Here is a 26,799-nt window from a genome sequence, read left to right as displayed (position 1 = left end):
TCATGAGTAATTATGCATTTTTCTTAGAAAAACGCATGAATGAAAACAATCATAATCGTTTTCATTTGTAAAGAACCGCCAATCATCAATGATGGTTAAATTTGCATATGTTTATGCTGAGCATATTCATTTTTCAACGTGACATTCGAATAGACATAAATTTCTAAAATCAAAATTCAGATGTTTACAAAATAAAAATTAAAATTCAATGAGCTCATTGAACAAAAATTTTGTATTGTAAACTTTAATAATTCACAGTAAATGAATTGATGTAGAATAACTCAATGTTTAATTATTAAGCTGTTCACAAAAAAATTAATTGTAAACTAAAGAAACAAAATGAAAATGTAATTGTTGTATAATGATATATTTTTTTTAATATTTTTTTATTGATTGAAAATTTTGTTCAATGAGCTCATTGAATTTTAATTTTTATTTTGTAAACATCTGAATTTTGATTTTAGAAATTTATGTCTATTCGAATGTCACGTTGAAAAATGAATATGCTCAGCATAAACATATGCAAATTTAACCATCATTGATGATTGGCGGTTCTTTACAAATGAAAACGATTATGATTGTTTTCATTCATGCGTTTTTCTAAGAAAAATGCATAATTACTCATGATGTAGAGCCATAATCTGATTGGTTTTAAGAAATTTTTTGATAAGTTATGCAAGTTTTGAAAGCAATTTGGTCCATATCTTCAGAATATTTTGAACGCACACAGAAATTGATAGTGATGCAAAATTTTGGAAAAAAACAATCATTTTTAGATAATGTCATACAAGTTAAGCATCATCGGTTCCGGAAACTTCGGCAGCTGCATTGCACGCCACTGTGCAGCTAACATCAAGAATGTTCCATCAATGGATCAACACATTAAGATGTGGGTTCTCGAAGAAGTCGTCAATGGCGAATCTCTTATCCACACTATCAACACTACACACGAGAATATCAAGTATCTCCCAGGATACAACCTCGGCGAAAACGTCGAAGCAATTGGCGACGTCGTCGAATGTTGTGACGCAGATTTCTTCATCTTCGTCGTTCCACACCAGTTCCTCCCAGCAACACTCGAGAAGATGAAAGGCCACGTCAAGAAGACTGCTACAGGTTGCCTCCTCACAAAGGGAATCAACTTCAAGGATGGCAAGATCCAGCTCCTCACAGACACAGTCGAAGAAATCCTCGGCATCAAGTGCGGTTCTCTCATGGGTGCCAACATTGCTAACGAGATTGCTCGCGGTGACTTCTGCGAGTCAACATTAGCATTCCCAGACATCCCAGAGCGCGATACATGGAAGCAGCTCTTCGACTCACCAAAGTTCAAGATCTCATGCACCAACGACATTGTTACACAGCAGTTGAGTGGCACAATGAAGAACATCATTGCCATCGGCGGCGGCATTGTTGATGGCCTTAACATGGGTCAGTCAACAAAGGCAGCAATCCTCCGTGAAGGCTTCGTCGAGATCTACGAGTTCGCCAAGATGATGTTCCCAGACAGAGGCGTCGACATCCTCACAATGATTGAGTCATGTGGTTTCGGCGACATTGTTGCCTCATCATACGGTGGCCGTAACAGGAAGTGCGCCGAGTACTTTGTCAAGTCAGGCAAGTCATTCAAAGAGTGCGAATCAGAACTTCTTAATGGTCAGAAACTTCAAGGTACACTTGCCGCTGCAGAGGTCTACAAGATCTTAGAAGAACGCAATGCAACAGACAAGTTCCCACTCTTGACAACGATCCAGCTCATCAGCGAAAGAAAAGTTGACACGTCCGAGATCATCAACTACAGATCTAACAAGGCAGCAAAGACAGCATCTGCCTAATCGTTATATAACTATGTACACATACTATATATATATTAATACTAATATTAATAATAAACATACTATCCTTCTATCCTTAATTTCAAGTTCTTTTTTTCTTTTTATTCTTCTTTTTTGGCAGGACAACGTCGTTCTCTGCTGTTCTGCTTAGGTACATATCATATAAACTATTCCTGATATTACTTACAGAGATAAATTTCAGAAATGATTTGATTTCTGATTCATACTTTGTGAGATAATATGTTTTTTTTAAAAATAGATAATATATCGAATATGCCGCCATATTTGCTGTTTTGTGAAAATAATTTTCTAATTGATCTAATATTTTGTAGATTTGTCAAAAATAGTATTCGATATATGTTTGTTAAGTTGATGGAAATGTGTCCGATAAAAGTTCATTTTTTTAATGCCTTTTAACTGAGATTCACTATAGATAACATCAATATTCCAAGATAAGTTTCGTCGTGTTTACGACTACCCATGTCCAGAAGACACACATACATGTCATCCTACAAAGGTTGACTTACCAGCAGGAAGTTACCTTTTCGAAGTCTGGGGTGCTAGTGGTGGCAATGTCACGAGTGCTACAGGCGGCCTTGGTTCATACACATCAGGTGTTATCAGACTCTTCCACACTCAAACATTCTATCTCTATATTGGTTCACATGGTTCACAAGCAGACTCACTGAATCCATATAACGGCGGCGGTTCCGGTGTCAACACTACAGACTCATCGAGCGGCGGCGGCTGTAGTGATATCCGACTTAAGAACGGCACAGATTTTGAATCACTGAAATCCAGAATCATCGTTAGTTCTGGTAGTGCTGGTGCTATTAGTTTTTATGAAGTTTATTCAAATGGTGCTAGTGGTGGTATCTTATCAGGATTCAACGGAAAGAGAATATTTACATCAAGTGAGAATTCAGTCACCATCTCTGAAGGTGGCCAACTTGATAGAGGTGGTAGTGCTTCCAATGGAACACATGTAACTGGAGATAAATCGAAAGGATTTCCAGGAGAATTTGGGAAAGGTGGTGATGTTAGGAAAGGAGGAGTTTATGGTTCAGGTGGTGGATGTGGGTATTTCGGTGGAGGCGCTGGAAATGATGGAACAGATACTGTTACATCTGGTGCCGGTGGATCGTCATATGTATCAGGATATAATGGATTTATGACGATCGATGAAACATCGAAATCAAGTTCTGAATATAGGATGTTACAAACATCTTTCCATCCAAGTGGACTTTATTTCACAGATGTTAAAGTTAAAGACTATCTTAGTGAATTCTCTTCTTCATATGGCTACAAAGAAACAGGCCACACCGGCCATGGTACTATCGCTATTACTCTCCTATACACTGTTCAACTCTCATGTAATTTTTTCTATTCTTTTCAACATTTCTCATACTTTTCCATTTTTATAATGTTTCTTAAATAAAAGCTGTTTCTTATTTATTGCTTTTAATTATTTTTGATATGTTGAAATGGAACACTCAACGTGTAACTCTTTTTATAATCCAATTATATTTCAAATATTATATTCATTGAAATAAAATACATGGATTTATCTTGATTCTATATTGTATCATTGTATGATTGAGCATAAAATGATCTATAATGATAATTTTAATAAATTAATATGGGAAATAATATTTTTTTAATGTTATTATAGATAATTTTAAACACCATTCTTTTTTGTTATCGTATACTTGAATTCTATAATACCATTATAATATAGATATGTTAAAATGCTGAAAAATGAATCGAGGAATTTCTTACAGTTTGTTGCTCATTTGATTTTTTGCCATCATAATGTCTTAATACAATTGGAATAAACATTTATAGCTGCAGAATATCATTTGTGTAAGACGCGATCATTATGAAAAATCTCTTTCAAAAATTGTGGGCCATAAAATAATTCAAAGCGGATCCTATTTATTCCGGAATCAATTATTCCTTCATGGAAATCAGTTCCTTTCCAACAAAATAAGTTACCCAGAAAATTGAAAAGAGATCCGATGGAATTATATTTTACACAATTATTTTCCATGTTTTTTGTATTCTTTTTTAGTTGTAGAGCCGAGAATTGCAATGAAAGTTCATTAGATCCAGGTTAAGTATGTTGCGAAGATAATCCATGTAAAGGTCGTTGTGTTCAAATTGACATATATGAAAATCGCAGTAAAAAAAATGTATTACAGAAATACAATATCATGTTTGTTATACAGGATACATGTATCCAGCAATTATGCTAGGATTTTGCATTCCTACAATTTTATTTTGGGTTATATCATGTATGACCAAGACAAATGTTCCATTATGCACATGGATTACTAATATCATTCTAAATATTTGTTTAGCTGCAATTGTTTTATCAATTCCTTGTTTGGTCATTATCACAGGCGGTGTGCCACTTGGATTTATTATTGGTGGATTTTCTCTGTTTCTAGGTGTATATTCATTTATACGTGTTGCTCCATGTTCGGGTGGTCCAGAATGCGGAAATGACGAAAGTTTTAGTGATTTAGTTAAAGAAAACCAAATGGTAAATCATACGCATACAGAAGCAATGGCGCAATCATGTCCATGCTACTCTTCGTTCTGTGTATCAAAACCTTACGATCCATTTGAAATAAATGATGAATATTGTTGTGGTATGACGGAAGATACTGCTCTAAATACATGTGATTGTGTTAGATTCCTTAGAGAATCTCGTTCACCTCATGTCAATAGATTCGAACTTCAAATGATCATTGATGAAAATGCAAATCTTCCACCAACTCCCAAATCTGCCGGAATTGCATTTTATAAGACAAAAGCGATCTATAAAGTAGTTCAAAAGGAGGTTGAACCTATACAATATGGTTCATGGCAAGAAAATGGAGTTATTGAAAAAATTACAAAGAAAAAAGTTATTTACAGATGCAATCCTCATTATATATATCATGAAAACATGAAAGAAGAGATACAACGTGCCAATTCTGCTGCTCTTGAAAAGGTTCAAAATATTTTATCAAATCAAACTTCATATGATCAATTCGAGTTCAATGGAATGACAAAAAGAGCTATTTATGGTAATACTTGTACTTTCAATGTATGTTCTACATCTTGTTATAATTTTTTTTTAAGCTTGATTGAAAATTCATTAGTTATAGAGAATATATTATGGTATATTGAAGGTTGTATGCTATAAACGCATGTTTATTCCTGATATCTCAAATATAAAAAATTTCTGATCGAAATTACATTATATATGAGTTGTGCAGTCCTCAAATTTCTATATTGTTAGCTACTGGTAGCCCGTTTGCTAGAATAAAATACATGTTTAAGAAGAAATTTTATTATTAATCCAATGTAATGCTTAATTAAGATAACATCTGAGAAAATTTGAGGCTTACGTTATTAAAATAGAGATGTATGATATATATAAAGTCTTATTTCGTGTTTTGTTCCTCAAATTAAAAATAAGAGCATAGAGTAGTAGTAATCACAACTATCCTTTGTTTCTCATATTGAAGATAAGAACATGGATAGAGAAGAAATCCCAATTTGAATTTTATTACTCATATGAAAAATGCAAGCATAGAGTATAAGTAATCGCAACTATAGTTTTGTTTCTAACATTGAAGATAAGAGTGTTGTTGGAGAAGAAATCTCAATTGGAATTTTGTTACTCATTTTTAAAATAAGAACACCGAATGGAAGTAACTGCACTTCGCTATGAAGTTGTTTATGTATACAATAGCATTTTAAGCTTTCTTGAACTCACATTCTTTCAAATTCAACTGAAATTCCAGAAAATATCAAAATTTTATGATTAAAAATGTTTCATCTTTATGATTTACCTATATCTGGCTAAACTTAAGTAATTAAAGAAAAAATAAAGATAAATTAAAAAAAATTAAAAAGTTTTTTATTTTAAAATTGAGAAGGGAAAAGTCTTGATCGAGTAGTTTGTGTCTTCTTCGGTTCCTGTTTAATTTCGGTGCTCGTTGGCTTTGAAGAGTCAAATGAAGCTATTTCTTGCTCTAAAGAAGCAGATTTGATTCTGATTGACTCGATGTACGCGTTTATTTGGGACATCTTTGCATCATGTGACTCTTTCATCTCTTGGAATTTTTGAATAATTTTATCCAAATTTTCATCTGAAGATTTTTGCTCTTCTTGGATTTCATTGAGATGAGTATCGAGATCAGTAACTTTTTGGTTCATTTCTTGATTAGTTTTGGTCCTTTCTTCATTGATTTTTTGTAATTTTGAAATTTCTTTTTCTAATTTATCAGTAGACTCTTTGACTTCGGTGATTTCGTTCTGGAATCCTTCTTGCAATGCAATTCTCTCGTTCTGGAGTGCTACAATTTCGTTTAAACGGTTTTGGAGATTTGGAATTTCCGAAATTGTCTGTTGTAGCTTCTGGCTTATGGATTTGGCGCTGGTTTCATCAGTAGTAAGGCTGAGTTTGGCTGATCTGAGCTGGGAACGCCTTTGATTCAGTTGATTTTCAAGATCTTGTTTTTCATTTTCTTGTTTTTGCAGAGAATTGACGAGATCTTTGATCTTTGAGTTTATATCTGTCAGTTCTTCTTTGGCTTTGGTAGTATTGGCGTTGTTCTTAACGATGTCCTCAGAAATATTATTTTTTGATAAAATTGATTCGGAAATCGAGCGAGAAACCTCGCCAATGATATTATTTGTTACAAATATATCATTGTAGTTGCGATTGATCGTATCCTGGAGGTTGTCTACGCTTGATTTCAAATCTTTAAACTTTGCTTCTTGTTCTTCGACTTCTGCTTGAAGTTCGACCTCTTTTTTGTGATAGGTATTAGTATGTTCGAGTAGTTTAGAGGCGTACTCTGATAATTTTCGGATTTTTCTTGATTTGATTTCAGATTTTTTCTGAAAATCTGAGTTTCGCTCTTCGATATTGGCTGTATTCTTAGTAAATATGGCTGAAGAGAGCTTGATTGTTTCCATTTTAATGGAAAGTATATCAGATAAAGGTTCAAAAACTTTGATAAGCTCTGATAATCGATTTAACGTATCGATTGCATCATACTGTGATGCGTTATCAGCATTTTCAGCTTGGCTACTCGGTTGTTGAGCCTGGGAGCTGTTTTCTTCCATCCGACCTATTCATTCATCGCATCACTAAAACGTGACTAATAATTTACATCTTCTTTATTAAATTATAATAACATGTACTTCTTATGATTACAAATACAAATATCAGAAAAGGGGAAACTCATTTTTTAGACCAAAAAAAGTGGCATCTGAGTATATTGTTTTTGCTTTATCTGATCATCTAAAAGGAATCGATCCACGTTATTGGTATGAAACAATGATTTACTAGCGATTAAAGGATGTTCATATTGCAAAAATCCAATATTGTGATGTTCAACTCATAAAATATAACATATTATTATCAGAGTTATTTGATATAATTTCAAGAGCAGTCATTGATCAATGTGTTATTAGAAGGATATGTATATATCAAATTATTACTGGAACTCGGTACTATTATGTTTAGAAAGAGGGAAAACGTTGCACTATCACCGGACCAAATAAAATTTGACGTTGAATGACAGATTGCTCTCAATTATTTGAATTAATTGAATTTTTAATCAAAATTTGTAATCAATGAATAAAAGCATAAGAATACGTATTTAACTAGTGATTTATTTTTTCACATTATTTGTATCTGCTTTCATGTATAAGAATCCAAAGATGGTCAAACATTTCTAAATTTAATTCAAACGTTAAAATAATTTTATATTTATACCCATATTATTTAATGTTTCAGCTGATGTAGAGGTACGGATGTTGTTCTATTTATAAGAGAAATATTTTTTTCATGATTATATATAAGAATTTTTCATATGAAAAAGATTTTTAAAATAAAAGTGTTATGAAAAATCTTAGAATAATCGAAATATAATATGCAAAATCTGATATCAAGAAATAGAAAAATATTTTTTGGAAAATTCGTCTAGTCTGGCATATATCATGTGAATTTGAAGAGTGTAGCAGTACCGACAGTGTAACTAAATACATTAATTTTTAGAAACAATGTAAAATGCAAGTAAAAAAATTGATAACGCGCAACGTTGTTTTTCAATTTACAATCTCAGAAAAACAATCGATAACCAAAAAATAGTCTTAGTCAATAGTAGATTAAGTTCAATAATATTTAAAATTATGGAAATTTGACAAACATAAAACCACTATTTTCAATGTTTTTTGCTTTAGTTCTCAGTGCATTTTCAGCATATTGCAATGAAAGTTCATTGCAAGAAGGATATGTATGCTGTGAGGATAGTCCTTGCGAGGGTCACTGCATAGAATATAACGGAACCAATAATAAAATCGTCGGAAAATGCGTAGGCGACACACCTTATCAATTGTGTTATAAAGGAAAGATTTTCCCAGTTACTATGATCATGTTTTGCGTCCCTACAATTGTATTTTGGATTTTTGCTTGCATTACAGACACAAATGTTCCTTTATGCACATGGATATCCAACATTGGCATAAACATATGCATTGCTGCTATTGTTCAATCAAGTATATGCTTAGTTATGGTTCCAGTAGCTGCAGCTGCAATTGCTTTTCTATCTTTAGGATCATCACTATTCATAGCATTTTATATCCTTGTAAGAGTATCTCCTTGTGCAGGTGGTCCAGAATGCTGTACTAATTCCATGTCTAACCTGACAAAAGAAAGTCATGCAATGAATCGTGCAAGAAGCAATAATAACTGTTGCGAGTGCTGTTCATGTTGCTCATACTGCAAATCTGGGACTTATGATCCAATTCAGGCAGAAGAAGAAGTTTGTTGTGGTCTCACAGAAGAAAAGATAGAAAACACGTATGACTGTGTCAGATTCCTTAGAGATGTTCGTGCACCTCGTGTATCCAGAGAAGAGCTCCAATCTATTATGGAAGAAAACGCTTCTATCCCAGCAACTCCAAAAGCGATAGGTATCGCCTTCCACAAGAAGGATGATGGATACAGCATTGATAAAAGAGAATTTGAACAATAAACTATTCGACATGGCAAGAAAACGGAAATCTTGATCAAATTCAAAACCAAAAAGTAATTTACTGCTGTTATCCACGTTACGTTTATAATGAAAACATGAGATTAGAGATAGAGCGTGCCTTGACTGCTGCTGCAAACAAAGTTAAAGAAGCTTCTCAGTATTATAGTTCTTATGACGTGTTTGAAGTTAGTGGTATGACCAGACGTGCATATTATGGTGATTCGGCTACTTTCAATACATTTCCTAAGACACTATACCGAATTTTATACGAAATTCTTTTATTGATCGGATATAATGGAATTTCTGACTTTTTCTGGAATAGAAACACTCAAAAATTATCTTTGAATCCGTAAAGGAGGTCTCAATGGATGGATCTCTTCGTGCTAGATTTGGAGAACGAGATCAAACTTGCACTGAAAATATTAATGAAGAAGCAGCTAAAGGAGATACACTTATTGATACTTTAGTGTAAGATATTCTTACTATACCATCATTCAGGACTTTTTGAAAAATTACTATAACAACAAAACAAAAGAGGAACATATTGAAGTTTTGAACTTGGAGATGATGAAATTGTGAGAACTACAGTTATTTTCAGAAGGAAGAAATCAGCTTGAAATAAAAATCGAATTATTCTGGATTTTTGATTAAAAATATAAAGCTTTTTTATAATGTAATTTGGTAAAGTTGAAAATAGAGAATTTTATTGATTTTCTTAATTAGAAATGTAAACTTAAGAAAATAAAAATAATTATTTGATAACTAAATAATATATATTATTTATGAAAATTTTTGTTGATTCAAAATTAAAATTGAATGAGCTCATTGAATTTTAATTTTTATTTTGTAAACATCTGAATTTTGATTTTAGAAGTTTATGTCTATTCGAATGTCACGTTGAAAAATGAATATGCTCAGCATAAACATATGCAAATTTAACCATCATTGATGATTGGCGGTTCTTTACAAATGAAAACGATTATGATTGTTTTCATTCATGCGTTTTTCTAAGAAAAATGCATAATTACTCATGATGTAGAGCCATAATCTGATTGGTTTTAAGAAATTTTTTGATAAGTTATGCAAGTTTTGAAAGCAATTTGGTCCATATCTTCAGAATATTTTGAACGCACACAGAAATTGATAGTGATGCAAAATTTTGGAAAAAAACAATCATTTTTAGATAATGTCATACAAGTTAAGCTTCATCGGTTCCGGAAACTTCGGCAGCTGCATTGCACGCCACTGTGCAGCTAACATCAAGAATGTTCCATCAATGGATCAACACATTAAGATGTGGGTTCTCGAAGAAGTCGTCAATGGCGAATCTCTTATCCACACTATCAACACTACACACGAGAATATCAAGTATCTCCCAGGATACAACCTCGGCGAAAACGTCGAAGCAATTGGCGACGTCGTCGAATGTTGTGACGCAGATTTCTTCATCTTCGTCGTTCCACACCAGTTCCCCAGCAACACTCGAGAAATGAAAGGCCACGTCAAGAAGACTGCTACAGGTTGCCTCCTCACAAAGGGAATCAACTTCAAGGATGGCAAGATCCAGCTCCTCACAGACACAGTCGAAGAAATCCTCGGCATCAAGTGCGGTTCTCTCATGGGTGCCAACATTGCAAACGAGATTGCTCGCGGTGACTTCTGCGAGTCAACATTAGCATTCCCAGACATCCCAGAGCGCGATACATGGAAGCAGCTCTTCGACTCACCAAAGTTCAAGATCTCATGCACCAACGACATTGTTACACAGCAGTTGAGTGGCACAATGAAGAACATCATTGCCATCGGCGGCGGCATTGTTGATGGCCTTAACATGGGTCAGTCAACAAAGGCAGCAATCCTCCGTGAAGGCTTCGTCGAGATCTACGAGTTCGCCAAGATGATGTTCCCAGACAGAGGCGTCGACATCCTCACAATGATTGAGTCATGTGGTTTCGGCGACATTGTTGCCTCATCATACGGTGGCCGTAACAGGAAGTGCGCCGAGTACTTTGTCAAGTCAGGCAAGTCATTCAAAGAGTGCGAATCAGAACTTCTTAATGGTCAGAAACTTCAAGGTACACTTGCCGCTGCAGAGGTCTACAAGATCTTAGAAGAACGCAATGCAACAGACAAGTTCCCACTCTTGACAACGATCCAGCTCATCAGCGAAAGAAAAGTTGACACGTCCGAGATCATCAACTACAGATCTAACAAGGCAGCAAAGACAGCATCTGCTTAATCGTTATATAACTATGTACACATACTATATATATTAATACTAATACTAATATTAATAATAAACATACTATCCTTCTATCCTTAATTTCAAGTTCTTTTTTTCTTTTTATTCTTCTTTTTTGGCAGGACAACGTCGTTCTCTGCTGTTCTGCTTAGGTACATATCATATAAACTATTCCTGATATTACTTACAGAGATAAATTTCAGAAATGATTTGATTTCTGATTCATACTTTGTGAGATAATATGTTTTTTTATAAAAATAGATAATATATCGAATATGCCGCCATATTTGCTGTTTTGTGAAAATAATTTTCTAATTGATCTAATATTTTGTAGATTTGTCAAAAATAGTATTCGATATATGTTTGTTAAGTTGATGGAAATGTGTCCGATAAAAGTTCATTTTTTTAATGCCTTTTAACTGAGATTCACTATAGATAACATCAATATTCCAAGATAAGTTTCGTCGTGTTTACGACTACCCATGTCCAGAAGACACACATACATGTCATCCTACAAAGGTTGACTTACCAGCAGGAAGTTACCTTTTCGAAGTCTGGGGTGCTAGTGGTGGCAATGTCACGAGTGCTACAGGCGGCCTTGGTTCATACACATCAGGTGTTATCAGACTCTTCCACACTCAAACATTCTATCTCTATATTGGTTCACATGGTTCACAAGCAGACTCACTGAATCCATATAACGGCGGCGGTTCCGGTGTCAACACTACAGACTCATCGAGCGGCGGCGGCTGTAGTGATATCCGACTTAAGAACGGCACAGATTTTGAATCACTGAAATCCAGAATCATTGTTAGTTCTGGTGGTGCTGGTGCTTCTTCAATTACTTCATATAGTTGTCCTGGTGGGAATGGTGGTATTTTTTCAGGACAGAACGGAAGCAAAGCTTCAATAAGATATGAATATTCAATTACTATCTCTGAGGGTGGCCAGCGAGATAGAGGTGGGAAAGCTTCAAATGGAACTCATTCAAATGGAGATAAAACAACAGGATTTCCAGGAGAATTTGGGAAAGGTGGTAATGTTCGGAAAGTAGGAATTTATGGTTCAGGTGGTGGGTGTGGGTATTTTGGAGGCGGTGCAGGAGATGATGGATGGGATACTATCACTTCTGGTGCCGGTGGATCGTCATATGTGTCAGGATATAATGGATTTATGACGATCGATGAAACATCGAAATCAAGTTCTGAATATAGGATGTTGCAAACATCTTTCCATCCAAGTGGACTTTATTTCACAGATGTTAAAGTTAAAGACTATCTTAGTGAATTCTCTTCTCCATATGGCTACAAAGAAACAGGCCACACCGGTCATGGTGCTATTGCTATCACTCTCCTCTACACTGTTCAATTCTCATGTAACTTTTTCTATTCTTTTCAACATTTCTCATACTTTTCAATTGTTATTTTGTTTCAAAAATAAAATATGCATACATTTAGTTATAATTATATCTTGCTACTAAAAGCTAATGTGTGTATTCTGAGTTTTATGAGTATGATTTGAAAAGAATTGTCATCATGATTTCGTTATCTATAAAAAGTCTATTTTCTTCCTAAAACGATTCCACTTGGTTTATGTAAGCTTAGATTGAACATTTAAAGTTATTTTTTACTCATAATTATAGAAGATGAAAAAAATTTAATCCCAGTAGTCAACAATAGCATAATGATCAATATCTGCGAATCTTTTGATCTTGAATGTATCAGATTCCTTTGGAGGAACGTAAGCTACTTTTGTATGTCCAACAGATGCACGAGTTGGACGAGAAGCTCTAGTCAACGTAGCACGTCTTGAAGTTGAACTAGATCGTGTTCTCATCGAAGCCTCCATTTGACGCTTAGCAAGTGCCCTTTCTTTTGCATCACGTCCAAATTTCCATGTAAGGCAATCTTTCATCTCGGATGTAACAGGTGTTGGCATACCATGGGTCATGTTAACAACACGTGTGTGGAAGTCTGATTTTGATTCCATTGCGCCGTCAGCATTTCTGGTTTCTTCATAATTGGGTGATTCTGCTGGTACTCTCTAAATTCTTTGGCTGTGCGGCATCCATGTCTGATAGCAGCACGATTGGTAGCTATATAGTCATTGCTGGGTTTAAATTCAGTTGTTCTACGTGTTGAAGGTAATTGCTCTGGTGGGTTATCAACCTTTTCCCAGTTCTGGAACATCTCTTTAACACCATCACCAACTTTAGTCCTGCATCCGTACCTGAAATCCTCCGGAGGAAGGTCATGAGTAGATGGTGGTGCATGTCCTACCTTATTACGGCTGAGAAGTGGGTTTTTCAGCATGGAGGGTCTCATATCACGGAAAGCGCGGGGCTTCATTTTTTGAATATCCTCAAAAAAACGTTTTTTTACAATTTTTATCCGTTACATAGCCATTTTAATTCCGAACTTCTACCAGCAAGCATATTACCCCAATGGGTTATTAAAGAACGCAGTTATTCATGAAAATTTCAAACAGCTTCAAATTGAGGAAAAAGAACTTTAAGATAATGGAAGATCTCCCTTAAAATATGAATTTTTATTGCACAAGCTATCTTTTATTACTTGATAGATTTGTCTAATTTATTTTTGTGAATATTATTTATTACGAAATCACTCTCAATTACTTTCAAAATTGAGATTCAAACGGCAAATATAATAATTATGGTTGAACTGGTTTTGATTCTTCCTTTCTTGATTTCGGGTAGGTGACTGTTAAGTTTGCATAATGTATCTTTATATTTTAGCACTTCTACCCTTGAATCTTCATTTTATCTTAGGATATTTAAAGACTCAAAGCTTTGAAAAAATAAATAGTACAGCTATGTCATATTCCAAAAAACAAATATTGTTTAAGTGTAAATAGATAGATATATTTACAATAATATAAGAAAAAATAAATTAAATTAATAACGAATTCACAAAGGCGTGTGTTTCTAATATTTTATCTCGTCTTCATCATGCAAATTTATTTTTGAGTTATTATATTCAGAAAAATATTCCAAAATCTTCATTTTCTTGTATAATTCATCTAAAACATCTCTGCTTGCATATGCATTTGATACAAGATGAACAAATTGGTTGTGGAAATAATCTATTGTAAGATTTGGATTCTCTTGCATTTTATATATTATATTCTGCAGGAAATTATCAGTAATGTATTCTATGTCTTTTGTGTCGACATATTGTTCAATCTCACTTTTAATTTTGTCGGATACATTAACATTTGTAAATCCAGTAGACATTTTGCTAAAATTGCACTCTGAATTTATTTTGTCAAGAATTGTATTCCAATTAAGTGTTTTAAATAAATGAGTTTGCTTGCCATCTTTAAATAAAGCTAAATTAGCATAATTATTGAATTTATCGCACGAAGAATAGTAATTAATACAATTGATTTCACCGAATTTAATATCAGTGTTCTCATAAACATTTGTTAGCATTCGAATGATCTTATTCAAAACGTTGATGTAGGAAAATCCGTTCTTAAAAAGTACTAGTGCATACTTATTGTTTTGAATGAAATTGTCAATTGTATATAGTGTTAATACTTTTAGTTGATTTGAAGAGAAAGTACTGGATTTTCCTGTTGCCATTTCAATAAAATTTATGAATTCGTTCACGGTTCGCTTACCTATAAACTCGATAGGTTCAGAAATATTATATTTCTTTAAAATGAATGATGGCGTTGAATAAGCATGAAAAAAATTGCATACTGATGGATTGAAATCGCAATTTACGCTTATAAATGGTACATCGTTGAAGTATCTTGCTGCTTGGTTGAACTTAGGATTTGATTTTTGAGATGATTTGCAATTCGAGGAATATAAATTGAGGAAAATATTATCATGAGTTGAGATATAAAAATACCATGAAGATGGGAGATCGGCCGCATATTCTTTTGATAAGAAAAGGAAAGAAAAAAATAGCAAGTTCATAAAAAGTGACCAAATTTTTTGAGATTGCATTAATCATTTTTGGAAAAATTAGTGTGCTGATATGTGACTGCTTTAAAAATCAATTGATTGTATGTCAAAAAAAGTGACGTTTATTTTTGCTTTTACGTTCATCTGATAGTAAAAACAGAACAAATCCCTAGGAATCATATGAACTAGTAGAAAACCAGCAATTTTATATAGATGGCATAACAGAATTTAGATTGTTTCAATAATCTTCACCATATTCCGCAATTTAAAACCAAGCATGCATTGTTTCCCGTATCTATCACTTGAATGAATAATATCGCTTAGAAATAATGATGTTAATAACGTTAAATTGAAAAAATAAAATTAAAAAAAAAATTACGCACCTAATCCGCATGACTTTTGGATAAGAAATGAACCAACGTCCGAAAGAATTTGATAAATATAAACCGTAAAAATCCTTAAGATTATGAAGGAATATCCCCGAAATTAGCTCGTATAGCAACAATAACAGTCAATAGAATTAACTTCAATTGTTGTAATGTAATTTATACCAAGAATCACTCCCTTAATACCGATTTATGCGCATCATGAGCACTTCCTATTTTATAAATAATCAAAAGGCAATATCGTGAAGAATATCTTAATACCATCTAATACCCTTTAATTTACTAAAATAAATGACTATTTTTACATATTTTTTAAATACAAGCATTTATTCAAGATAGAATGTATATTAATATTAATAGCATAAGCTATCAAAATAAATTTTTGTTATGTTTCATTGTTCTCTCTTACAGTTATAATGATTTTCTAAAATCTAAATTATTCATAATCAAAATTTGAAAATACAATTATAAAATAGTTAATCTTCAAATTTAAACTTATTTTATCGATTTAAATTCTTTAAAATTGGTTTCATTTATGCAAGAAAAAGATTAAAAATAGAAAAACATTAAAAATTTCCAAAAAAATTATGAATTATAAAAATTATTGGTAAAAATAAAAGGATTGACATTTTTTCTGATTTCATAAGAAATTTTGAAAATCAACACACAGAATGTTAGGTTCCACTCTCATGTTGCAACAGCATTCACGCAAAAGAACTTAGAAATCGTATAATATTTTTTTCAATTTCCTTTACTCTCTTTATAAAGTTTGCCTACAAGCAATGGTCCTTCCAATCAATTGATTTTTTGTTATACAAAAGCCAATAAATCGAATATTATATCTTCAGAAAAATTTTCAACGTTTCTATAACAAATACATAAGCATTCAACGGTCGATCATTCATCAGAAGAGATAATTAAAACAATACAAGGTGCATTGATTTTCGTTCACTTAAAAATAATTTCGTATCGGTCCAGAAATTCACAGAATTGATGATTTTTGGGAGTCCTGTTGCTTTGAAATTATTCGCTTACAGTCTATGAACTATTTTTTCACTATTAATTCAGATAGGGAAAATGAAATACACATATCATCATGATTATGTTTGATTTAGTTGTGGCATTGACTGTTAGAGCATTACAGACAATGAACTATAAACCAATACATACTTATGAATAAAAAAATTTGATTTTTTTTTTTTACATAGCAAACATTATAGCATCATACATAAACATTTATGTGCATTTCATTATTTTCGGTATTTTTTTTTAAAATAGCAAGAAATGAAACTAGAAAACTCCAATAGAAAATAACGTATGTATAGTTAACCAAGACAGCAATCGCTTAAGCATATTTACACCACTTATGGGATGTTTAATTGCAATTTTCTCAGAGACCTCATATCCTATCAATTTTTGTATAGCACAGAACGAATAGTTAACCTTAATGAGATAATACGAGACACACACATCTGTAGAATTAAATTTTAACTTCAACTTGTGGTTACTCTTTATTTTGTTATTTCAATATTTTTTGAATTAGATCAAATGGCTAAGAAATAAAAGATAATATTAATACTTAATTGGTTTTAAATATGTTCTTAAATCTGTTTGTCATGTGTAAACTTTTCAAAAAGCAATTGTTAAGATTCAAATTTTATCAAATGTGTAAAAATTGTAATGAAATTCGGTCATGAAAAATACAATAATATGCTGATATACCCCATTTGCAACATAAATATCAATTTTTTACAAATTCAATACTGAAAAAATCATCACATCTTTGAATTTTTTTAACAACATAAAATGATCGATTTTATTGCACTTTCGGGCAAACCATCCCAAATAGTGATTTTGAAACATAGCCAATAAACATAGATAATTTGATTATATGACGAATAACGTGTTTATCTTTATGACAATTATATTATACATAAATATTAAACTAAAAATATCTCAAAATCAAATCTCTCAAAAATTCAATCCTTATTTAGTCCTACTTTATCTCAATTTTATCTGACTGATTTTGATCGAATTAGAGAATTCACAACATCATCCCAATATATTAATAAAATATTTTGAATTAATTCAATTTTATTATCAAGTGGACTTTACCTCAAAATCATATCACATCCAACAATCTCATTGATACCTCATTTATATGAATCATTCCAAAAATCAGACTTTTGAAATCTTAAGATTTGAGTTTATTTAATTTCTCCATTTCAATTTACATATCTAATTTTTCGTAGATATATTGTTTTCCCAATATTTATCATATTTACCAGTTTTCCTCGATCACATAAAAAATCATTCTGACATACAGGCTCAATTTTTCTTGTTCTTTGAAATTTTGATAACCCATAGAAACATAAAATCAAAAATATATAATGCAATTTCTCTTCGCGTTCTTTCTGCAAAAGACTTTATGTCTCCAACAGATGCATTTAGAAACTGGCAAAGAGAAAGTTACTGAGAATTTCATTTTTCAAAACAATTTGAATGATTTTAAATTACCAATCTCTTTAAATAACCAACCAAGAGTTGGATTAGAAGATTCTGCTTCTTTAGAGCTTCAAGTCGTCCACCAATCAATCGATATAGCTAAAAATTATCATAATGGAGATGTTTTACCTATAAAATTTACAGTCAAAAGTGCTTCGAAAGTAACAGTTACTTTCAACTTATACAAAGGATCAACCTTGATCAGCTCATCTTTGAAGGAAGAATTCAATGTTCAAACAACACAATCAGAAACAAGAGTGATTAACTATACAATTCAAGATCTTAGATCTGGAACTTATACATTAAAGCTTGTTGCCCAAAATACAAAAGGTGAGTCTGCTCAAAAGACATTACCTCCATTTTCAGTTGAATATTCAACATTCATCCAAACACTCTTTGTCAAACCAAAATATTCAACAGGAGATAAGATTCTTATCAAAGGTACCTTCCAGGAAGTAAGCAGTACTCAGGCAATTTTCTTCGCAGTCAAGTTTGGTGAAGATGGAAACGAGATTCTCTCTCAACCCTATATTCCAAATGGCCAAAGACAAGAATTCGTAATTGAAGCAATTGCAACAAAAGCGGGTTTTTACAACTGCTCTGTTTACGCTAAGATTGGTGAACTTTCAACTTCACCATCATATGTCTCAATTATTATTTCAGATAGACCAAAACTTGTAGTTACACCCAATTTTACAGGAAGTGAATTCGATGCAGGATCAAATCTTTCATTTAGCTTACTTTTAACTGATGATTCCAAAGGTAATATCATTTATGCAATCGATGGTAATGAAAGTTTCATCAACTATTCAGTTAATGTAAATAAAACAATCCCATTATCAATTAATTTAGGCCAATCTTGTCCTTACAGAAAACAACCATACTTACTCACTATCTACGCAAGAGATAAATATGGAATTCAAACTCCTGATCCAAAGTATTCATTAATTTTCACAGTTCTTAGCAAGCCAAAGTTAGTTGACCTCCAGATACCATTAAGAGCCGATCCAGGCCAAGTTTTCAATTTAAATTTCACAGTTGACGACAAAGATAACGGAAAGAAACTTTACCTTTTTGCAAAAGGTTTTGGAACAGCAAATACCTTCCGTGAAAAGTATGGGCCTGTAAAATCAAACGGCCAAAAAGGTCAAAAACATACCCTTGTATTCAATTATCCATCAGTATCAGACCGATATAATACATCTTTCACAGTTACAAGTAGACTTGATTTTATTGAAACTTCAACTGAAAATTCAGATTCAAATGTACTCAATTACACAATTCTTTCATCCGAAGTTCCTAACTTAGAAGTTCAATGGCCAACAGATACAGTTTTTACTTCTGATGAAAAGATTGAATTGGATCTCACAGCAACAGATGATAATAATGGTACAATTACATATTACTACAATGGTAATGAATATAACAGCGATTCCTCTGCTCCCAGCAGATATGAAGCAAAAGTAAAGACACATATCGCTTTATCAATACCATCATATGTCACATATAGATCAGAGAATTCTGGACTTAATAATTTAACAATTGTACTTACAGATGATTTCGGTCTTCGATCCCAACCTGCAACACTTAAGTTTAACATCAGGAACAAATTAAATATCACCAGTGTTAATGTCCAGCCCTTACTTTTAAGAGAAGAAAACAAAAGCAAAGCAATTACCTTCACAGTATACTATGACAATGTCGATCATGGCAGAAATATTTCTTTGTTCATCCAAGAAGGAACAGGACAAATCTACCATTGGGGTCAAAGAACCAGAAGTGGAAAGGGTCTTATAGTCCAAGGAACACAGGCAATAGCGTCTCACACCAACATGAACTTCCCAATAACATTCTGGTTTGAAGATGATAATGTTCCTGATAGAAATACAAAGAATCGTGAATCCAACAAGTATGTTGTCTATGTCAATATCACAAGAACCCCAAATATGACAAGTAACTGCCCATCACCAAGGTCATTCAATAGCATTGATCCATTAACAGTTTCAATGCTTATTAATGATGATACTAATGGTCATATCAAGTTCTTCATTAATAGTGAAGATATCAATCAAGACTACTTTTACAACACAACAGATGGCGTTTCAAGAATCAACCCAACCATTACTTTCCCACCAGGAGATAAATTCAAGTATGGAAAATACAACCTCACATATTATCCTGTCGATGAATTCGGTGTCGATCCAATAGAACAGTCCAAGAAGAGGGACTGCCCAATTGAATACCGAAGTAAGCCAATACTTTCAAATTGCAGTCTGTCTAAGACACAAGCAGATAATGATGATATTGTATACGCTTCAGGAAAGATTATTGATTATGATGTTGGAAAGACACTTTACATCTTCCAGCAGATTCAGGGCCAAAGTCCAATGATTATTGGTAATTTAACAACAGTTAAAGCTGGAGAAGTCCAGAGTTTCAACTTATCATTAAGGAATATTGTAATGCTTACATCTGGCTCTAAAACAATTGATATTTTTGTTTGTGATCACAACGAAACTACTGGCCTCGATCCACTCTCATTTTCAAACTATTCTCACCTTACAATCTTCATGGCAAATGATCCAGATATAATTGTCACCTTCCCAACAGAACAAATTTATTCGCCAGATGAAACATTTAACATCATAATCAATGTAACAGCAGATCTTTCAGGAACCATAAAAATATATAACGCCTATCCATACAGTTGGTATTCCCCACAATCTACTATTAATTACAATAAGTCTGGAATTTATACAGGAACATTCATTTGTCAAACTTCACAATATTCAACAAGTCAAACAGTATATGTTCTCGCTGTTGGCCAAAACAATACAAAATCTAAGATGTATCAATTTCCTATTAAAATTAGGAAAGCGCTGAAATTAGATTATGTTAAAATGAGTTCAAGAGTACTTTCTCCAGGCGAAACTTTGACATTGAATCCAAAAATTATGTCAGGTTACTCTTCAGATATATATTACGCTACAGATATTTATGTATTTGTAAAGATCGGAGGCACACTTTATGACCCTGAAAAACGTCCAGATCATGATGCCCCTGATGACTATGCTTATTCAGTTTCTCCTCAAATACCACTTGATGCTAAATCTGCTAAAAATGTTAAAGTGGTTGTTTGGGCTCAGTATGAAAAAGATCCAAAGAACCCAGGTAAAAACTCTAAATCTAATGAATGGACATCCACAATTATAATCACAAAGACACCAGAAGTAGATTTCAACTTCCCAATGGAAACACAGTATTATGGTTATGATGATGAATTTAGAGCCAACGTTGTAATTTATGATGATTCAAAGGGAACAGTCAAAGTTACAGCTCGTCAACGTTATTCATATTATTCATACTATGGATATGATAATTATCACACATATACAATCTATACAACATCATATTCAACTTCTTCTAGTGGCAGTACTACAACAGTTGATCTTAATTTCAAGATCAATAAAACAATCAAATATTCTTCCTCATTATACAACACTCTCTATTTCACGATTACAGTTACTGATGAATATGGCAAACAAGCAACATCATACGAAAAAACTTTCTATTTGATCAACAAGCCTGTTATTAACAGCTTCACATTTACAGACAAATCTGTGGCATTGCAAAAGTCATACATTTCTGCAAAAGTCACATTTACTGACCTAGATGTATCTAAGTACTTATATTTCTATTACTCAATTAATGGAGCAGAATACAAATATGCAAATGACTATATAACATCAAATGGAAAGCAACAAATAAACACACTTCAACTTTATATTCCATCTGATGCACCATTAGGTATGAAGAGTATATCAATCATGATTAAAACTATAAGTAGTGGTAGGAATGCAAACTCAGAAGAATCATCAAACTCTATCATAATTACATTCAAGCCATCTTACACATTAGATAACCTTCCAGAAGATGCACTTTATTCAGATGATGGATTAGTTCCAATCACAGGTACATTGAAGTGTGATGGATATGCTAAACTTATTTTAACTGTTGGTACAATTGAACTTAAACGAATTATTCTCGATCCAAAAACATTGACAAATGGAAGGTTCAAAGATTCATTTAAAGTTCCAGCTGGATTAAGCTACGGAACAATCAACGTTTATTCAAAACTTGTTGATTCTAATGATAATGAAGCTACCGCGAAATATACTTTATCATTCTTGCACAAGAATAAGCCAGTAATTACAGATTTGTCCTTATACAATGACGTATTATCACCATATGGCCCATGGTCATTCTCTGTAGTATGTCAAGATCCTGATAATGGCAAGAAATTATATCTATATGGACAAATCGGAGATGAGGAACCACTTCTATTCACAGATTATGGAGTTTCATCAATTGGAAGTAGTCAAACAATCTACGCGTCCACACCATATGGTACATTTACTCAGTTATATGGCAAACAAACATTTAAGTTATGGTTGTCAGACACCAAGAATAGCACAATCAGAACAGGTCTAGGTGTTTCTGATATTTTCGCGAGAACAGTTATTTTCAGTTACGTTCCTGATTTTAGTGTAACATATCCAGACTCACATTATTACACTAGTGGTGCCACAGTTCAAGCAAGCTACACAATGAAGGATGATGGAAAAGTTACACTCAAAGTATATATTGATGAAGAAGAGATTAAGGATCTCGCTGAAGATATTGAACTTGATAATACAGAACGTACAGGAACTAAGAATATCAAGCTTCCTGATGACTTAACGTATGGAAAAGAACACAACATCATGCTAACTTATGTTGATCACTACGGCTTCCAACCATTAGGAGAATTCTTGTACTTCCATATTGTAAACCAACCGAACCTCACAAAGGCTTCATTTGTCAAGCCATTTGCTCTTCAGTCAGAAGTTATTGAATTTGAAGGCTATTTCAATGATTTTGATAAGGACAAATATCTTTATGTTTTCGTCCAGCTTGGTGACAAACTCATTTCATCTGAAACACAAAAGATCCAATCTAATGGAACTGCTAACCAAAAGTTCCAGTTCGGTTATGAGATCCCAGGAAATGAATCTATTGGAAACAAAACAGTTACAATTTGGATGTTAGCTGAATCTAACTATTATCCATCATTAGATCCACTATTGAGTTCCAACAAGGTTGAATCAGTTCTTTTCATCACATACAAACCATCTCTTTCTCTTAAACCAATTGTTAAGAATATTTACAACGATGGCGATCAGATCACCATCATTGGTTCAATTAGAGCCAACTCCAATGTCAATATGCACTTCATGATTGACTCAGTTCTTCTCAATGATACAAAGAAGATCACAGTCAGCGAATCTCCACAAGAATTCGAAGTCAAGGTTGGTATTCCAGTCAACTTCAAGCATGGCAAGCATAAAATGAATGTTTGGGCTGTCGATGTTAGTGGACAGAACACAAGCAACTTCGCTCTTGACTTCAACATCCAAAATCCACCAAAGCTCCTTAGTGTCAGCGTTGCTAAGGACAGAGTTAGAGTTGGTGGTAAACTGAAAGTTCTTGGTACAGTTCGTGATCCAGATGTTGGAAACAATATCTCATTCATAGTCAGTATTGATGAAGGAAAACAAGAACCGTCTTACACTCTTCAATCTGACTCCACAGTTCAAGACTTCTCATTTGTCTACCAGATTCCACAATCTCTTGAAGTTGGAGATCATCAGCTCACACTTTTAGCTATTGACACAGATAATCTCGTATCTTCTCCAGCAATTGTTCAGTTCACTGTTTACAAGTCATCTGTTAATGATCCAGAGAATCCTAATGATCCTGATGAAACAGGTGGAGACAACGCAGATTCTAAGAAGGCCAATACAAAGAAGAAGAATAACGGTAATGTTGGTTTGATTGTTGGTATTGTTATTGTTGGTATTATCTTATTAGTTCTTTGTGTCTTGGCAGTTATCCTCTTAATCCAAAGAAAGAAGAATTCCCATCCAGACTCAGCCAGTGATAATTCTGATATAGAAGAACGTGAAACACAAATTTCTACTAACATCAGCTTAGAAGAAACAGCAACCAAAGATAATCCATTGTTCTCATCAGAGACAATCACACAGAACAATGATCCATTCTCTGATGAATTCGAAGAAAGTCAGAAACCTTAAATTTGATTCTATTATAATAAAAATGCGCTATATATTTTAAATCATTACACCTTTTTTCCTTTTTCGACAAAGAAAAGTTGACTGAAGAAAATAGAAGCTGTCTTTAACGGTTTCAAAAGTCTTGGACCTTTTCTGTTGTATTTTTTGGAATTTATGTATCGTGGAACTGATAAACATTGGATTGTTCATTATAACAAATATGGAATCTTTTAACATTTTCCTCTTGAGTAGATACATCTATTATATTTATATTGTTTGTTTGAACTTCAGATTTTGTGACAAATGATTTATCGATAAATCTAAACAGCATAGCATAACTAAATCCTTAAGCATCCTATGTTTTAATAGAAATCATTATGTGTTCTATGAAGAAATTGTTAAATACAAAGCAATTTTTGTTAATGAGCAATTAGATTAATTTCAAAGCTATTGCGGTGATACAAACAATATATATCCTAATGTGTGTATGATATATAGCTGTTAAAAGAAATATCACTACTTTTGCTTTGCTATTTCGAAGATAGACAATTAATATTCAATTAATCAATTCAACGTTGCGAAAAGGTATGTGAGCTTCAACACCAGAACCTAATAATGGGCTTCTAACAAAATATGGTTGTCTTTCGATATCTTTTCAAAATTGAGAACTTTCTCCGATGTAAAAAAATTAAAAATTGTTAGATATAGAATGCACGTGCTTTTTATTTTTTGCTTTTAGTAAACTTCACAGTTTTTTGTAAATAAAAAATAATCAGATCCGAAAGTGAATTCTAATGCTTTGGCTATTAGCTACTTTCGCTGCATCAGACGTTCTCATTGCAAAACCGAGTAAATACAATATTCAATTGATAGATCATTCCGAAATTGTTGTTATTGATTTTGATGCAAATCCTGAAGTGAATGCACGCAGAGCTAGTCTATCTGGATTTTCGGATTGCAAACACTATATGATAATCTCAAATCCGAGCGACGATTTACGAATTAATGACGAATTTATCAAAACTCAAATTTTTGAAATCAAATCACCACAGAATCTTTACTTTTACAGTGAAAATATGACTAACATTTACATTGATGTTGTTAATGTACCAGCTTCTTGTAATACATTGGAATTTCTTATTAATCCAGTCACCGGAACGACGTATCAATATAACTCCGAAGTAAAAGAATTAACTACACCTTCTTATTACTGTTTTGTTGCATTTTCAGAAGGAGAATTTGATTTGAACGTCAGAATTAACTATCCTAAGTTACTTGAATACTCAGCGTATGACATGTCATCCACCACATCCCTTACTAGTTATTCTAGTGAACAATTCGTTACGACTAACTCAATATGTTTCGTATTTACACCAGATTCAAGGCGCTCATCAGTTTCCTTTATATTTACAGTATCATCAAGGTATTCTAACCTTCCAAATCCTAAATTTTTATATGATGATACAAAAGAATCTTATTTGACCATAAATCCTGTCACAGTCGGCACCAAATTTGCTGATTACCCAGTATTAACTTATGGAGTTCACTCAGAGCTCATAACTTCCACTGTAAAGGAATTTAAAGTTGCATCTAAAAGTTACATCGTATTTACCAACTGGACAGGGCTTAGCGGAACCGTTTATTACGGACAATCTTCATTGGACATCCTTGGATACACAGGAGTTGTAGCAATTTTATTTAATTCTACAGGAACTATGGAACTCAAGTCCTCTCTTGATTCATCTGAAGCAACATTTGTTGTACATTCACTTAAAGTTACTTGTAATGCCATTGTTACATTGTCTGGCAAAAAATCTTTCAAATTAGAACTCAAAGGAGGTTCCGATTATTGCATGGTATCAGCTTTCAAGTCAGGAGTGGTCAAAATAGAAGACAGCTCCAATACTCTTAACAAAGATTATTTATATAATAATACTCGATATTCTTTAGAAGAAAGTACAGTTCCTACCTTCACAATATTTAACCAGATCTATATATTCGGAGATGCATGGGTTAAATATACAATCAAGCCTTCAAAGACAGATAATTCCGAAAGTTACGTTCTTGAAGGTTATTCACCACCATATTCTTCATATTCTATCAGTAATAGGACATATGAACGCCTTAATACAGGTAAATGGGAAACACATAAAGGACTTTCTGGATTTGAAATATTTGTCATTGTTTTCTTTGCTCTTGTTGCATTTATTGGTATTGTCATATTATTAGGCATATGTATATACAAGATAAGACAAAAGACAAGGAATTTATTGAACCAATCAATTCCTTTAGAAGATAATGTAACAGAACGACCTTTAAACACTGTAACTACTACACGTAATAGTTATGAAAATGAAGTAAAGAATCAACAAGAACTAGAACCTCCTTCTCGTCCTCCACAACAAATTTATGCTGCTCCTCCTGAACAACAGCCTTATTATGCTCCACCTGTTTATCAGGCTCAACAACCAGTTAATCCTTACCAACCACCACCTTCAGATTATGATAATCCTTATAATTAATTGTAAAATAAAAAATTAAAAATGCGATTTTTTTTTTATAATTTTGTTTTGTTTTTACTCAAAAAATGATAATCAATACCACTGAATAATATATTGATTGAAATAATTTTATTAAAAATTTCAAACAATCATAATCAAGGAATAATTCATAGCCTATCAAATAAACTATGCACCAATAAAATAAATCATGGAAATAGAAAGATTCATGTTATATCCGAA

At 32.9% G+C, this 26,799-nt stretch overlaps 6 protein-coding genes and 3 pseudogenes across 9 annotated transcripts; 8 read left to right on the top strand and 1 right to left on the bottom strand.

Moving 5' to 3' along the window:
• Nucleotides 1-760: 760 nt before the first annotated feature.
• TVAGG3_0749630 (glycerol-3-phosphate catabolic process) lies at nucleotides 761-1,903 on the top strand (the record flags this gene model as incomplete). The annotated part of the gene is made up of 1 exon (XM_051245175.1): nucleotides 780-1,835. The coding sequence occupies one exon, from the start codon at nucleotides 780-782 to the stop codon at nucleotides 1,833-1,835; it is 1,056 nt and encodes a 351-aa protein (XP_051091762.1).
• Nucleotides 1,904-2,207: 304 nt separating this feature from the next.
• TVAGG3_0749620 lies at nucleotides 2,208-3,284 on the top strand (annotated as a pseudogene). Its single transcript has one exon — nucleotides 2,208-3,273. A coding segment is annotated over exon 1 (1,066 nt).
• A 599-nt stretch (nucleotides 3,285-3,883) lies between these two features.
• Nucleotides 3,884-5,284, top strand: TVAGG3_0749610 (annotated as a pseudogene). The gene has a single exon: nucleotides 3,884-5,028. A coding segment is annotated over exon 1 (1,145 nt).
• Nucleotides 5,285-5,751: 467 nt separating this feature from the next.
• TVAGG3_0749600 (uncharacterized protein) lies at nucleotides 5,752-7,052 on the bottom strand (the record flags this gene model as incomplete). Its single annotated transcript, XM_051245174.1, has 1 exon — nucleotides 5,754-6,962. One exon carries the CDS (start codon nucleotides 6,960-6,962, stop codon nucleotides 5,754-5,756), a length of 1,209 nt encoding a protein of 402 aa, XP_051091761.1.
• Nucleotides 7,053-8,269: 1,217 nt separating this feature from the next.
• On the top strand, nucleotides 8,270-8,878 carry TVAGG3_0749590 (uncharacterized protein; the record flags this gene model as incomplete). Its single annotated transcript, XM_051245173.1, has 1 exon — nucleotides 8,270-8,878. The coding sequence occupies one exon, from the start codon at nucleotides 8,270-8,272 to the stop codon at nucleotides 8,876-8,878; it is 609 nt and encodes a 202-aa protein (XP_051091760.1).
• Nucleotides 8,879-10,056: 1,178 nt separating this feature from the next.
• Nucleotides 10,057-11,200, top strand: TVAGG3_0749580 (glycerol-3-phosphate catabolic process; the record flags this gene model as incomplete). The annotated part of the gene is made up of 1 exon (XM_051245172.1): nucleotides 10,065-11,117. The coding sequence occupies one exon, from the start codon at nucleotides 10,065-10,067 to the stop codon at nucleotides 11,115-11,117; it is 1,053 nt and encodes a 350-aa protein (XP_051091759.1).
• Nucleotides 11,201-11,494: 294 nt separating this feature from the next.
• On the top strand, nucleotides 11,495-12,560 carry TVAGG3_0749570 (annotated as a pseudogene). The gene has a single exon. A coding segment is annotated over exon 1 (1,066 nt).
• Nucleotides 12,561-17,777: 5,217 nt separating this feature from the next.
• TVAGG3_0749560 (uncharacterized protein) lies at nucleotides 17,778-24,112 on the top strand (the record flags this gene model as incomplete). The annotated part of the gene is made up of 1 exon (XM_001298441.2): nucleotides 17,882-24,079. One exon carries the CDS (start codon nucleotides 17,882-17,884, stop codon nucleotides 24,077-24,079), a length of 6,198 nt encoding a protein of 2,065 aa, XP_001298442.2.
• Nucleotides 24,113-25,134: 1,022 nt separating this feature from the next.
• On the top strand, nucleotides 25,135-26,580 carry TVAGG3_0749550 (amelogenin-related protein family; the record flags this gene model as incomplete). The annotated part of the gene is made up of 1 exon (XM_001297978.2): nucleotides 25,135-26,580. The coding sequence occupies one exon, from the start codon at nucleotides 25,135-25,137 to the stop codon at nucleotides 26,578-26,580; it is 1,446 nt and encodes a 481-aa protein (XP_001297979.2).
• Nucleotides 26,581-26,799: the final 219 nt, after the last annotated feature.

This window comes from Trichomonas vaginalis, chromosome III, assembly GCF_026262505.1.
Source record: "Trichomonas vaginalis G3 chromosome III, whole genome shotgun sequence".
Taxonomy (NCBI): Eukaryota; Parabasalia; order Trichomonadida; family Trichomonadidae; genus Trichomonas; species Trichomonas vaginalis.
This window is presented reverse-complemented; position numbering and strand designations above follow the sequence as displayed.